The 15,144-nt window shown below is 45.3% G+C and overlaps 1 protein-coding gene across 2 annotated transcripts in view; it reads right to left on the bottom strand.

Moving 5' to 3' along the window:
* Positions 1 to 15,144, bottom strand: part of ATP13A1 (ATPase 13A1) — a 46,202-nt gene that overhangs the window by 19,608 nt on the left and 11,450 nt on the right. For both annotated transcript variants that reach the window (XR_014508262.1, XM_083428190.1), the window contains exons 3-8: positions 12,001 to 12,191; positions 6,655 to 6,727; positions 5,012 to 5,167; positions 4,173 to 4,242; positions 3,850 to 3,956; positions 2,119 to 2,248 (exon numbers count right to left, since the gene is read on the bottom strand). Coding sequence is in view for 1 of the 2 variants with exons in the window: in XM_083428190.1 (XP_083284316.1) it covers positions 2,119 to 2,248; positions 3,850 to 3,956; positions 4,173 to 4,242; positions 5,012 to 5,167; positions 6,655 to 6,727; positions 12,001 to 12,191 (727 nt within the window). In the remaining variant the exon portion in view is untranslated. The remainder of the gene's footprint in view (positions 1 to 2,118; positions 2,249 to 3,849; positions 3,957 to 4,172; positions 4,243 to 5,011; positions 5,168 to 6,654; positions 6,728 to 12,000; positions 12,192 to 15,144) is intronic.

The following is a 15,144-nucleotide window of genomic DNA, read 5'->3' as shown; positions in this document are numbered from 1 at the left end:
GCTGCTACATGGCGCCAGGACAGACCATTAAGAAATGCAGAAGAGCTAAAGCGAAGGAAGGAAGCTGCAACATGCAGAAACCAGTCTAAGCTTACACAGCACAGAAGACGCAAAGGTGTTGGTAGATCTGTGGTGAATCATAGTGCCTCTCCCTCTCTTCCAGGCTCAGGCAGTTTCTCTTGGATCATGTTTTGAAGGAGTTGTATCTGACTTATAGGGACGCAGGTGGCGCTGTGGGTTAAACCACATGGCCTAGGACTTGCCGATCCGAATGTTGGTGGTACGAATCCCCGCAACGGGGTGAGCTCCCGTTGCTCGGTCCTAGCTCCTGCCAACCTAGTAGTTTGAAAGCACGTCAAGTGCAAGTAGATAAATAGGTACCGCTCCAGCGGGAAGGTAAACGGTGTTTCCGTGCGCTGCTCTGATTCGCCAGAAGCGGCTTAGTCATGCTGGTCACATGACCCGGAAGCTGTACACTGGCTCCCTCGGCCAACAAAGCGAGATGAGCGCCGCAACCCCAGAGTTGGCCACGACTGGACTGAATGGTCAGGAGTCCCTTTACCTTTACCTGACTTATAGCATTTTCAGCAAAAGTTTCCCCTCTCTCTCCCTTTGAAATTGTGTTTTTTAAAATAATTTTTTATTTATTCTATATTTTTAAATGCGTTCCCAATCTGCATCATACTATAATGAAATCCTATTATTGTCAGAAATGCATATTATTCAAAATGAATAAATAATATACAATTCTGTAATTAAGGAGTATTTGAGCTACCCCTAATTGTGTAATTTATCCAAGCTTGGCTCTTTTGCCTGTATGCTTTTTTATAATGCAAGTTTAATTCTATCATGTGAATCACTCAGGTAGCTTCTGTTGGAGAAACTGGACCCTTTTGCTTTTTCTAGCACTAGCTGCTTCACTACCAATGTCTGCATGTCTACTTGATCTCAAAGTTTCAGTTTCTGAACAGGTATATATCCTCATCTCACAGCTAAAAGTGATGACTTTAAATTCTGCACCAGGGAAATTCTGCCAGAGAAGAAAGGGGAAAGCACACGTTTCCACGGGTCTTTCCTACTGAGAGATTACCGTATTTTGTCTGAGGGCTTCCCTTGTGGGCTTCCCATAAGGGCATCTGATTGGCCACTGCGAGAACAGAATGACGGATGCTCTTATGTTCTTAATATAATTTAAAATAAAACAAAAAGCATCTAAAAACCGTATTTTTCGGTGTGAAGTTGACATTCCTCTACTCCCAGATATTTGATGGGATGAGTTTTATATCAGCCTTTGGTAACTGGCCGTCCCTGATGTTTCATGTATAAGCCAACTTTTTCACCACATTTTTTACGCTGAAAAAGCCCCCTTCGGCTTATACTTGAGTGAGGTGGGCAACGTGGCAGAGGGACGAGCAATCCAAAAGGAGCCCTTTCTCGCTGCTGGTTCCACCGCCACCGCCTGCCTCTTGCAAGGGCAGGCACAGGAGCCTGCGCTGCGCCTCTCCCAACCGCAGCTCCTATGCCTGCACTTGCGAGCAGCGGAGGGATGAGCGGCCCGAAAGGAGCCCTTTTGGGCTGCCCCTTCCTCTTCCTCCGCCTTTGCCACTGTCGGCGGAGGAGGAACGAGCAGCCCAAAAGCAGCCCTCTTGGGCTGCTTGTTCTTCCTCCGCCGCTGCTGCCGCCACCAGGTTTGTGGTGTGGTGAACCGGCTTATACTCGAGTCAATAATGTGATGAGACTACATTTTAATATTTTAATGCTTCAATATTTTAATGTATTTTAATTTTGTTTTTAAGTTGTAATCATTCAACTTGTTTTTATTATTGCTTGTAAGCCGCCCTGAGCCAGGCCTTGGCTGGGGAGAGCGGGTATAAATAAAAATTATTATTGTTGTTGTTGTTGTTGTTGTTATTATTATTAAGTTTTCCCATTTTTTGTGCTAAAATTAGGGCCTTGGCTTATATTTGGGTCGGCTTATACTCAAGTATATACGGTACCCTTAGTGCTAAAGTTAGCGGGTTTATTATATCAGCAATCAAGCAGCAACTAAACTGTTCAGGGAATGACATTTTAAGAGCTTCCCTGCCATTGATTCAAGCTAGATAGGCATGTACATACGTTTCAGGCCTGTGCTTGCTTTTTGCGGTGGGATGTGCTGTACAACTTTCGTTCCCCCAAAAATTATGTGCAATCTGGAATCGGCCTTCATGTCCAAGACATATTCTGGGTCTAACTCTTCAATTGGCTCCTACAATAAAAGAAGAAAAAAACACATTTGGGAACTGATAACAGATATCCAATAATGCCTGGCCCAACTATTCTGCCTACATTAGGCAGGTACAAATGTAGACAGACATCAACAACCTGCTCTGCACCTGCCTGCATTCTTGGTCACAAGGGAGCAAGCTATATGTAGTGATATTTTAACACAAAAGACTCTAAAATCCAGGGACTGAGAATCTCCCTCAATCCTCAACTTTGGAAATCTGCAGCTGCTTCTACAGTTGGAGGCAGCACATCAGGTATGTGATTCAGAACTGCTTCCCATATTTTGTCTGAGGGCTTCCCTTGTGGGCTTCCCATAAGGGCATCTGATTGGCCACTGTGAGAACAGAATGACGGATGCTCTTATGTTCTTAATATAATTTAAAATAAAACAAAAAGCATCTAAAAACCGTATTTTTCGGTGTGAAGTTGACATTCCTCTACTCCCAGATATTTGATGGGATAGGTTTTATATCAGCCTTTGGTAACTGGTGGTCCCTGATGTTTCATTATACTGTTGGGGTAGTGCAGTTTTATTATTTTATGGTGACTGTTTCTATTGTTTCATTTTATATAAACGTTTGCATATTTTAACTGCTCCAAGACAACTTGAGTCTTCTTTTAGAAAAATGCATCTAATAAATTCAACAAACAAAACTAAGTGTTGTTGTGCTTTGATGCTTTGTATAACTGGATTGCTTTGCCAGTTTGTTTGTTTTTAAATAAACATAAGCATTGTGCTATTTTCAATTTGAATTTGGAACTACAAAAGCACCATCGGCATAAAACAAGCCACTTCCCGTTCCTTCTCTTGTTCAGTAAGTCAGAGGACTCCACACTGGGGACCATGGGAGGGAGCACCACCCATTACCAAGGCAAGGGATCCATCAAGCTGTGCTGGATACACACAAGCTGCCCTTGTTTTGGGGTTGTTGTTTTTTTAGATTCATTAACCAACCAAAACCAGTGAATCCTGAACTCAGCTGGAGTTCACTCTGCTACCTAAAGCCAATGACTTCCCACAGATGATGTATAGTAAACAAAAGCTGCCTTGCCAGATCAGGCCAAATTGATCTAGTCCAGCCTCCTGCGTCCAGCAACGGCCACTCATAGGACACTGGCAACAAGCAGGCAGAATGAGATGGTCCCACTACCCGAGGCTCTAAAATACGCCACCTCTGAACATGGAGGTTCCATATCGCTCATAGTAATTGCCAAACCTCTCCTCCAAAATTTTGGCTTTGCCTCTTGTTGCCATGGCAATCTCTCCCTCTGCATAAGTGAACACATCCCTGCCATTTCCCCCGTCAGCTTCATGTTTCTCTTCCTTACTATTCAAAGCTACACCTCCTCCCTCCTTCACCTTCACTCCTTGCTCCCCAGGTGTCCCCTTTTGATCCCTTCCACTACATCGACTTTCATGCAGCCCCACCCCGCAGCATCTATATGGCCCGTTTCCCCATTTCACATTCACTGTGTCCGTTTTCCTGGGTCAGCACTGTCTTCTGCAGATTGTATAACTGCCAGGCATCCTGCTAACACTAAATAAATTGTGACTAAATTAGCAGAAATCATCAGGCAAACCTTCATTTGAGGCACTGACTCTCCAGTCAACATGGCTTCATCTACGATGCACCTTCCCCGCAGCAGCAGCACATCGCACGGCACAAGGTTCTCATGGGGGGAGCGGCCTGGAAGTGAGAGTTGGATGCTCAGAAGGACTGGGGCCTTTGCTCATAAGATCTCAGGACTCTTGAGAGAGGGACTGTGTCAGCTATTGAAAAGACTCAGGCTTCAGGTCCATGACACAAAGTTGCATGAAATATGCACATGCTAATTTATACAGATAGTTGAGCTAATTAAGACTGTGGGTGGCAGGGCTCTTATCAGCGCAACACTGATCTTACCAATGGACACAATGTCCCCTGGAATTATCTCATCGCTGGAAATTGGACGCCACTTCCTGTTTCTGTAAACCTGCAAGAGGAAGAGATATTATTAGTACTATTGTTCTTTATTAATTTAATCTTCATCCACAGATCTCAGGGTGGTTCACAGAAGGGTGGCATTTAGGATGCTAGAGGAAGAGGAGCAGGAGCTGTCCACAGACCAACTTCCCCAAATTCACCTCGTCATACCTACAATTCATATCAGCTTGGGCTCAAGGACTCCTGAATGGAGACTGTTGGACCAATTATCCATCACAGGTTAATCTATCAAACAGCAACCCCATTCTAATACTTTGGAAACTCAGGCCTGGTCAGGTCAAGAGCCTCCTGCACTCCCTTGATCAACTACAGCACCACCTGACAGAATGATACAGACAACTGTCTTCCCAATGCCCCTGCATGAACAGGGGAGATGGGGAATCCATGGGGATTGGTGCAAGAGAAGAATCGCCATGGGTTTGGGAGTACTGTTGATAACAAACCCTTTAGGCAGGTGAGGAGCAGCTGAATGACAAGATAATTCTCCTAACTCCCATCTGGGGCTGGTGCAATCCCTGCGGCTCTGGCGGCACCTCCAAGTTCACCCCAACAACCTTGGCTTTATTCTCCTGACTGCTCTCCTTCCAGCAACTGCCATTACTGTTCCCTTCTGCATTCTACACAGTGATCTGCCCTCCAGGGTCACCCTGAGCAATGGGGATTCAGCGTTCCAGAATCCATGCGCCTCATCCGATTGTCTCCAAGTGGGAAGGACCAGTGTCTCATAGCTTTGCTCACCACTTCCTGCCTTGGCTCACCTGGATCATGTAGGGTTTGTTGCCCATTTTTCGAATCTCTGACATGTTCCTCATTTGCTGCTGGACGAGAGATGCTTCAAAAGCCACCAGCATGGAAAGGGTGAAGACACTGTAATACCAGTATTCATCCAGGCACCACAGCCCCACGCAGAAGACCTACATGTAGGAAACAGACACACAGCACTCCCAATACTGGTACAGAGCAACAATCCCATTTGGGCCTATAACGAAGACTTGGTTAGCACAGTGGCTAAAAGCATTTAAAAGTTTCACCTCAGCATCAAATGCATGAGGTTGCCTTGGACAAGCTTCTAGCCTTGGTGCTTGGTCTGCAACAGAGGGATAAATAATACTGGACCATCTTATAAGATTGTTGCAAGGGTTGCTGAAATAGTGGCCAAGCTCCAAAGAACCATGGAAACCAATTCTGGGCACCCAAGTGGACTTGAACCACAAATTATTGTGTGGTTTGAAAGCATTTTGAAACGGGTGTGTGCTAAATGACCAAAGAGAGAAGACAAAAACTGCAACAGCCTAACGCAAACCTTTTGTTACTAGACTCATCAGGCCCTCCAAGAACGTCCATGTGGGACACGAGGGTAGAGGCTGGGCCTGTATAAACTTTGTTATTCGCATAAACATATGATATTTTATACACACTGAAAACTTTTAAGAAAACATTAATTTTAACTTAAGAACAGTAAGCTGAATCAGGCCAATGCCCCATCTTGTCCAGCGCCCTGTTCTCATAGTGGCCAGCCAGATGACTGTAGGGGGAAAGCCCTCTTGCTGGCTGCAGTTTCAGCGGCTGGTAATCTGAAGAGAACTGCTTCCAGTTGTGGAGGCAGAGCATAGCAACCACAGCAGGCGGCCACAGATATCCTTATCCTCCATGATGAGGACAAGAGGTTTGTCTAAGCTGCTTCTAAAGTCAGCTAAGCTGGTGGCTGTGACTGCCTCTGAGGGGAGCAAGTTCCAGAGTTTAACTATGTGCAGCATGAAGAAGTCTTGAATCTTCCAATATTCAGTTTCACTGGATGTCCATGAGTTCTAGCATTATGAGGGCAGGAAATTTTTTCTCTTTCTTCATGTCATAATTTTACAAACGTCTTTGTAAAACGTCTTTACCTTTTTATCATGTCGACTCTTAGCACCTTTTCTGTAAACTAAAATATTCCCAAACGCTGCAACCTTTCTTCCTAGCTTCTGCGCCAAGAATGGCTGAGCAGCATCTAAGTCCATACCAGCCTGGTAAATATGTATGGCAGGAGTGTGTGATTCAAAGTACAGTGGTACCTCGGGTTACATACGCTTCACGTTACATACGCTTCAGGTTACAGACTCCGCTAACCCAGAAATAGTACCTCAGGTTAAGAACTTTGCTTCAGGATGAGAACAGAAATCATGCGGCGGTGGCATGGCAGCAGCAGGAGGCCCCATTAGCTAAAGTGGTGCTTCAGGTTAAGAACAGTTTCAGGTTAAGAACGGACCTCTGGAACGAATTAAGTACTTAACCCGAGGTACCATTGTACAATAGAAGGTGTCAATTTTTAAATATACGTAAGAGATTTTGTCTGTGGAATTCTGGGTTTAAGGAACAGAAACTCAAAAAGAGGCTGATGCTGCATATCCTTTTTGATTACCTGAAAGACGAAGAAAGGGGCAGTGGCTCTTTCTTTGAAGAGTTCAAGGAATTCTGGCACAACCATCTCTGCCCTGTGTGAAAAACAGAACCCTGATTTATTTTGGCATTGTGTTGTGACATTCTGTCCTGCTTGCAACCCCTAAAACCCTGGAGGTTTGAATACACACACACACACACACACACACCCCAACCCCACATGAGACACTTCACCATCTTTCTGCTTGCTCTGTTTCCACTTGGAAGCACTTCTGCAACGTCTTAGAGCATCCGGGTCTGTTTCCAAGTGGAAACAAAGCCGGATGCTCTAAGACATTGCAAAAGTGCTTGTTCTGAGAAGTTGACGGGTAGCAATCCCTCAGACAAAGCTCTTCATAAAACAGAGCTTATGAGGAAGGTTTCAAAATCTTATATTCCATTGTCTGTCCTAGAGTTACTTCAACTGTGTATATTTAATAACTAGAGAAACAAGAATTACCATTGCAGCCATTGCCATTTTTATGAAAGTGAACCTCTAACATTTGGCTGAAAACTGGAGAGTGAAAACTCTCTTACTGGTTGACATGATTATTACATCATTTGCTTGTTCTTCCAGATACTGTTAGAGAAGCTGCAGCTACTGACTTGAGTTTTCATTGTGTTGCCCACCTTTCCTGATAGTTCTGCTGTCATCTTACAGGCCCTAAAATTTTATCAGGCCTTTAAGACAAAGTTGCATTATTCAAGGGGGTATTCTGTTCCTTCATGGATCAGTGCCTTGCCGTGGCGAAGGGGCTTGAAGAACTCAGAGAAGCTATGAACTATGCCGAGCAGGGCACCCAAGATGAACAGGTCATAGTGGAGAGTTTTGACCAAACGTGATCCACCTGGAGCAGGAACCGGCAAGCCACTCCAGTATCCCTGCCAAGAAAACTCCATGGACAAAGACAACAGGCATATAAAAGCTATGACGCTGGAAGATGAGCCCCTCAGGTCGGAAGGTGTCCAACATGCTACTGGGGAAGAGCGGAGGACAAGTACAAGTAGATCCAGAGCTGATGAAGCGGCTGGGCCAAAGCCGAAAGGACGCTCAGTTGCGGATATGCATGGAAGCGAAAGGAAAGTCCAATGCTGTAAAGAAAAATATTGCATAGGAACCTGGAATGTAAGAACCATGAACCTGGGTAAGTTGGATGTGGTCAAAAATGAGATGGCAAGAATAAATATTGACATCCTGGGCATCAGCGAACTAAAATGGACGGGAATGGGTGAATTCAGTTCGGATGACCATCATATCTACTACTGTGGGCAAGAAACCCGCAAAAGAAATGGAGTGGCCCTCATAGTCAACAAAAGAGTGGCGAAAGCTGTACTGGGATGCAATCTCAAAAATGACAGAATGACCTCAATACGAATCCAAGGCAGACCTTTTAACATCACAGTAATCCAAGTTTATGCACCAACTACTGGTGCTGAAGAAACTGAAATTGACCAATTCTATGAAGACTTACAACACCTTATAGAAGTGACACCAAAGAAGGATGTTCTTCTCATTATAGGGGATTGGAATGCTAAAGTAGGGAATCAAGAGATAAAAGGAACAACTGGCAAATTTGGCCTTGGAATTCAAAACGAAGCAGGGCAAAGGCTAATAGAGTTCTGTCAAGAGAACAAGCTGGTCATCACAAACACGCTTTTCCAACAACACAAGAGACGACTCTACACATGGACATCACCAGATGGGCAGCATCGAAATCAGATTGATTATATTCTCTGCAGCCAAAGATGGAGAAGCTCTATACAGTCAGCAAAAACAAGACCTGGAGCTGACTGTGGCTCAGATCATCAGCTTCTTATAGCAAAATTCAAGCTTAAACTGAAGAAAGTAGGAAAAACCACTGGGCCGGTAAGATACAATCTAAACCAAATCCCTTATGAATACACAGTGGAAGTGAGGAACAGGTTTAAGGATTTAGATTTGCTAGACAGAGTGCCTGAGGAACTATGGATGGAGGCTCGCAACATTATACAGGAGGCAGCAACGAAAACCATCCCAATGAAAAGGAAATGCAAGAAAGCAAAGTGGCTGTCCAACGAGGCCTTACAAATAGCGGGGGAGAGAAGGCAAGCAAAATGCGAGGGAGATAGAGAAAGATACAGGAAATTGAATGCAGAATTCCAAAAAATAGCAAGGAGAGACAAGAAGGCCTTCTTAAATGAGCAATGCAAATAAATAGAGGAAAACAACAGAATGGGAAGAACCAGAGATCTGTTCAAGAAAATTGGAGATATGAAAGGAACGTTTCGTTCAAAGATTACCATAATAAAGGACAAAAGTGGTAAGGACCTAACAGAAGCAGAAGACATCAAGAAGAGGTGGCAAGAATACACAGAGGAATTATACCAGAAAGATATGGATGTCTCGTACACCCCAGGTAGTGTGGTTGCTGACCCTGAGCCAGACATCCTGGAGAGTGAAGTCAAATGGGCCTTAGAAAGCACTGCAAATAACAAGGCCAGTGGAAGTCATGGTATTCCAGCTGAACTATTTAAAATTTTAAAAGATGATGCTGTTAAGGTGCTACACTCAATATACCAGCAAGTTTGGAAAACTCAGCAGTGGCCAGAGGATTGGAGAAGGTCAGTCTACATCCCAATCCCAAAGAAGAGCAGTGCTAAAGAATGCTCCAACTACCGCACAATTGCACTCATTTCACACGCTAGCAAGGTTATTCTTAAAATTCTACAAGGAAGGCTCAAGCAGTATGTGGAGCGAGAACTCCCAGAAGTGCAAGCTGGATTTAGAAGAGGCAGAGGAACCAGAGACCAAATTGCAAACATGCGCTGGATTATGGAAAAAGCTAGAGAGTTCCAGAAAGACATCTACTTCTGCTTCACTGACTATGCAAAAGCCTTTGACTGTGTCGATCACAGCAAACTATGGCAAGTTCTTAAAGAAATGGGAGTGCCTGATCACCTCATCTGTCTCCTGAGAAATCTCTATGTGGGACAAGAAGCTACAGTTAGAACTGGATATGGAACAACTGATTGGTTTAAAATTGGGAAAGGAGTACGACAAGGCTGTATTTTGTCTCCCTGCTTATTTAACTTATATGCAGAATTCATCATGCGAAAGGCTGGGCTGGATGAATCCCTAGCCGGAATTAAGATTGCTGGAAGAAATATCAACAACCTCAGATATGCAGATGACACAACCTTGATGGCAGAAAGTGAGGAGGAATTAAAAAACCTTTTATTGAGGGTGAAAGAGGAGAGCGCAAAATATGGTCTGAAGCTCAACATCAAAAAAACAAAGATCATGGCCACTGGTCCCATCACCTCCTGGCAAATAGAAGGGGAGGAAATGGAGGCAGTGAGAGATTTTACTTTCTTGGGCTCCATGATTACTGCAGATGGTGACAGCAGCCATGAAATTAAGAGACGTCTGCTTCTTGGGAGGAAAGCAATGGCAAACCTAGACAGCATTTTAAAAAGTAGAGACATCACCTTGCCAACAAAGGTCCGTATAGTAAAAGCTATGGTTTTCCCAGTAGTGATGTATGGAAGTGAGAGCTGGACCATAAAGAAGGCTGATCCCCAAAGAATTGACGCTTTTGAATTATGGTGCTGGAGGAGACTCTTGAGAGTCCCATGGACTGCAAGAAGATCCGACCTCTCCATTCTTAAGGAAATCAGCCCTGAGTGCTTACTGGAAGGACAGATCCTGAAGCTGAGGCTCCAATACTTTGGCCACCTCATGAGAAGAGAAGACTCCCTGGAAAAGACCCTGATGTTGGGAAAGATGGAGGGCACAAGGAGAAGGGGACGACAGAGGATGAGATGGTTAGACAGTGTTCTTGAAGCTACAAACATGAATCTGACCAAACTGCGGGTGGCAGTGGAAGACAGGAGTGCCTGGAGTGCTCTGGTCCATGGTGTCACGAAGAGTCGGACACGACTGAACGACTAAACAACAACATTCTGTTCCTTCAGACACAATTGCAGTAGATGCCTGCATCTTTCGTGGTTGATCTATCACTTTGAAGACTACATAACTTTGCCTCAAAACACTAAGAGTTTAAGACTGAGAAGCTTAGGTGGGTGGACGATGGGAGAAGAAAAGAATTATCTCCCCACCATAATTACCCAAGAATAAATAGGAGCTGGGGAGGTGATGGCTAGAATGTGAGTGAAAGGAGAGTCCACGAAAAATGTGTGCAATCTGATGCATGTGTTGAGTCTTAATTGTGTTCCTTGTTGCAGACAGCATCCTTCTGGGATGGAAGCCAGAACAAGGGATTAGAGCTAGGAAGTTGTATTTCAACTGTGAAGAAGAGAGGAAGGTGTTGAGTAGGTTAATCTTCCTTGCCTCCACTTGCTGGCTCAATCCTGGAGGCCCTTCAGTTAAGGGCTAAGAGAGGTACCAGAGAGATTAGGGCCAGGGCTTGAGTTCAGGTGATGACGGTAAAAAGGGAGGGGCTGTTTGCTCTACTATTCCTACCCCTAAATGCATGTGGAAAGACTGCAGTGCTCAGCCCAGGACACAGGACAGATCTAGTAGGGGATATTCTAGATGTGCCCTATGAGTTTTCAGCTTCCATTAATGAGCAATGTGCAGGCAACACGGGCACAAAAGTTGTAGAACAATGACCAAAGAACCCTTACTTTTATTCAAAAAGGTCTGGAGATTTATGCTTTCCTCTACCCATATCTACTTAGAAGTAAGCCCCATTGATGCATACGACTGCATACTCAGGAGCCAAATCAGAATAAAATTGCTCGCCTGTGGAAGGACAGAATCACCAGGTAGTAAACTGTAAAAAATAGTTACACAGAAATGAAAAACTATTTCTGTAAAATTCTTCCTATAGTTACTCATTAACCTGATAGTACTACCCATCCATTGCTCTGCTTTCCTTTGGACCACATCAGGGAGGCAGGCAGGTGTGTCTTGTGGTCTGGGCAGTCCAGGACTGCTATACACACTGCTGAGGCTCGCACCCTGGGAGACCACTTCGGCACTGGTAATGTGGCAGTTTGACTTCACCTCCAGATGTACACTCCATTGTCTCTCAAGGGACAACACCTACCTACCCACAGGTGGCTTGACCCACACTGAGCACAGCGTATCACACTAAGCACTATGTTTTGTCAGCGGTTATTTTTTGCTAGCGTATCCCCCAGAGAACCCTTAACTCATACTATGTTACCCACATGCTGGATTCAAAGTACTGCCAACTAATAGTTGTAAGTTAATTAGTCATTAATTCAGGCATCCTGTGGGCAAATGTCTGAGTGCTCCAATTCCTGGAAATGCCCACCATAAATGTTACCCCAAAGCAGCTGGATCCAAGTTTGCCCCACTTACTTGTTGGTGCCATAGGTCTTCTCTGCTGCTTTGATCTCCTTGTCTTCCTGGTAACCACGTGCATTCTGATAAAATTGCAATGGATGTTCCACAGGGAATAGCACAGGAAGGAATTTTTTCCTCTCATTTAGCTCGTAGAAATATTTGATTTTCTGAAATTCGAAGGAAAGGACCTCCTGTCCATCCTCCCCCTAGAAGAAATAAAGAAAGCTACAGCAAACAGGTTTCCACATGCAAGAGGCCAGCTTAGCAAGTAAGATTTTAGACACTTCCACTGTCATGTTTAAAAGGACACCCTGCCGCAAGGTAGGCGCAATCCCAACAGGGAAGGGCCGAAGCTCAGTGGCAAAGCGGTTGCTTGGCATGCAGAAGGTCCCAGATCCTATCCCTGACATCTCCAGGTAGGGCTGGGACAGGATCCTGTCTGATACCCCGGAGAGCAGCTGCCAATCAGTATCAACAATACTGAGCTAAATGAACCAGTAGCCCAACTCAGAATAAGGCAGTTTCCTGTGTTCCAAACTGAGCAAAGTAAAACCAAGCATCAATAAAGTACCACAATAAAAGGACACCTCCAAAGCTGAAAGTCATTATATGCAAAAAAATGTCTGAAGTAGACAAGAGACACAAATCAATTTAACCCACCCTCTCGAACATGCGCTGCCTGCATGCTTCCTACCTTTATTTGGCTGCCAAGTCTGCTTTTCTGTAGCTTTTTACAAGCTGCCAAATCAATAGGCCAGATCCAGACTTAGTCCAAAGTCCCACTGAAGCAACAAGTCAAGTCATGACTAGCGTAGTCTGTATCCAGCTGGCAAACAGAAATGGGTAACAGAAGTGTTGGGTGTAGTGAAGGGTTAACCTTCTGTGTCTCGAGACTGAGGGGATGGGCTTACAAGGGAAGTAAGCCAGGATGTGACGAAAGCAGCTTGGAATGCTGTGTACTGAGTGGAAATCGAAAGCAGTTTGTTGCGTCGCTGCAAGCAGAGGGAGAAGATGCAGCTTGAATCAGATGGAAGTTGGAGTTTGTAAATACACTACTTTTGTGCCAATAAAGGGATATTAGGACAGAAGAAACATTTGGGACTCATTTACTGCTCTTTCGACACACGCCGCTGTGTAACTCTGCTAATTGCTTTACGATCTACAGAGGCTCCCAGGGGAAGCTCCCAGGGCGCCGAACAATAAAGCAATAAATCTATCGAAGAGGTTATGGACGGTCAACGCGAAGCGTGTGAGAAAGGGCTTTGAAGCTTTATTTGCTGAACGTCAGTTTGATCGACTGCCAAGACTTCAAAGGGCAGATCGGAGGAAGCTGATGGAGCAAGGGAGCTGCGATGCCAGGTCTTTCTGGAACACCTAGTTGGCAGAAATGAGTGAGTACAGCGAACGCCACAGAAGGGAGAGGGAAAGAATGGCACAGCCCCATGGACATGGCTTTGAGCTTAAACTGCCATGTCAAAAACTGAACAGCCAAAATTGGCTACAGTGGAGTTTTACAGTGGAACTTTTGCTGGTGGGAGAGCAGCTTTGGGACGTAGTCCAGCCCCCACAGTATGCAGCAGGGAAAGCAGAGGCTGAAAAGGCTGCAGAGCAAAGTGAAGTGGATAAATGTGTGCTTGCTTTTTTGGATGAAAATGTGGATGCTCATCTAGTGCCTGTTGTCCTGGATGCAAAAAGGCCAGGGGCCGCTTGGCTAGCACTCTAAGAGGCTTGTGGAGCTGGGGTGGGAAGCAAGGGCCGAGACGTGGCTGCATCCGAAAGGGAGAGGCAAGATGGTGCCGGCCACATTCTTGAGAGCCGACACACAGCTGGGAGGAGCTGGGAGCCCCCAAGGGGGGGCGAAGGGACTGTTGCTATTGTTGGCACTGCTGCTGGTGCTTTTGCTGAGCCTGGGGGCTGTATGGATGCTGCAACGTGTCTATGTGAGGAGTCAGGAGAGAGGCTGAGAGTTGGGAGCACTTTACCCACCAGAGGGGGTGCAGGAAAACGTCCTGGGGGCCCTGTGAGCAGTGGGGGGGGGCAGTGAGCAGTGAAAGCTCAGAGACTCCTCTTTCTCCAAAAGCTGCCAAGAGTTGTTTACAGCAAGAGCGAAAGCCTAGCCGTGCGAAGCTGAATTCAGCTAGAGGCTTCAAGGTCGCGCAGCTGAGAACTTTGCTGATAGCAGGCGGCTATCAGGAGGAGTTGTGTGGGAACGCTGAGACAAGTCCGGTCTCCAAGGCAACTGAGAGAGTTGCATCTACGGAAGCTGTGAAGGTCGTGGGCAAGTCTCCCTGCCAGGGGGAGTCTGTTGCTGTGACAACCAGAGAGAACATCTGCAGAAGCCCCAAGGAGGGGGGTAGTGAGGAAATTGTTGCCATGGCGACCCAGGAATGTCGACAAGACTTTCTCACTGTTATAATCGACTCTGGAGTGAGAAATACACTGGTGCCATCTTCTGGTTTTTTAAGAAATTGCAGGACAGTAAAAACTCAGAAATTTGTGATGATTGCGGATGGAAGCAGAAAAAGACTAACTGAGACAGACTTGAAGGCATGAAGTCAAAGCTTTTGCGGCACCCGGTTTAACTGTTTGTTAAATGTGCATGATTTACTCGCTGATGGTTATCATGTGTCTTTTGCAGGTACCAAATGTGAATTTTCCAAGAATGGGAAACACGTGTACACAGTGCAATCTAAAGACAATTTGTCTGCTGTAAATGTGCCTTTTTCTACAGGAGAGGATGACACCGAAGATGCAAAGGGGCAATGTGTGAATATGGTGACCCACCATGGTTGTTCGCATATTTGGCACAAACGCTTCGCCCATTTGAATTGGGGATATCTTCAGAAAGCACCAGAGCTGACACAAGGGTGCAAATTTAATATCTGTGACAAATTTTTAGATTGCAATGCATGTAAACAGGCGAAAATTGTGACATGTTCCTATCCAAAGTCAGAGAGACAGACCACACAACCCTTTGAGTTAATTCATGCAGATTTGTGTGGACCCATGTCAGTTGAATCACTGGGGGGATCAAAGTACTCTCTGCTTCTGGTTGATGATTTTTCGAGGTCTGCTTGGACCTTCTCTCTGAGAAAGAAAGGGGAGGTGGCTAAAATGATCAGGGATTGGATCACCGCAGTCGAGGTAACATTTTCCACC

This window comes from Podarcis tiliguerta, assembly GCF_965153285.1.
Source record: "Podarcis tiliguerta genome assembly, chromosome: 2".
Lineage (NCBI taxonomy): Eukaryota > Metazoa > Chordata > Lepidosauria > Squamata > Lacertidae > Podarcis > Podarcis tiliguerta.
The sequence above is the reverse complement of the archived record's forward strand: the minus strand, read 5'-3'. Positions and strand labels throughout refer to the sequence as shown.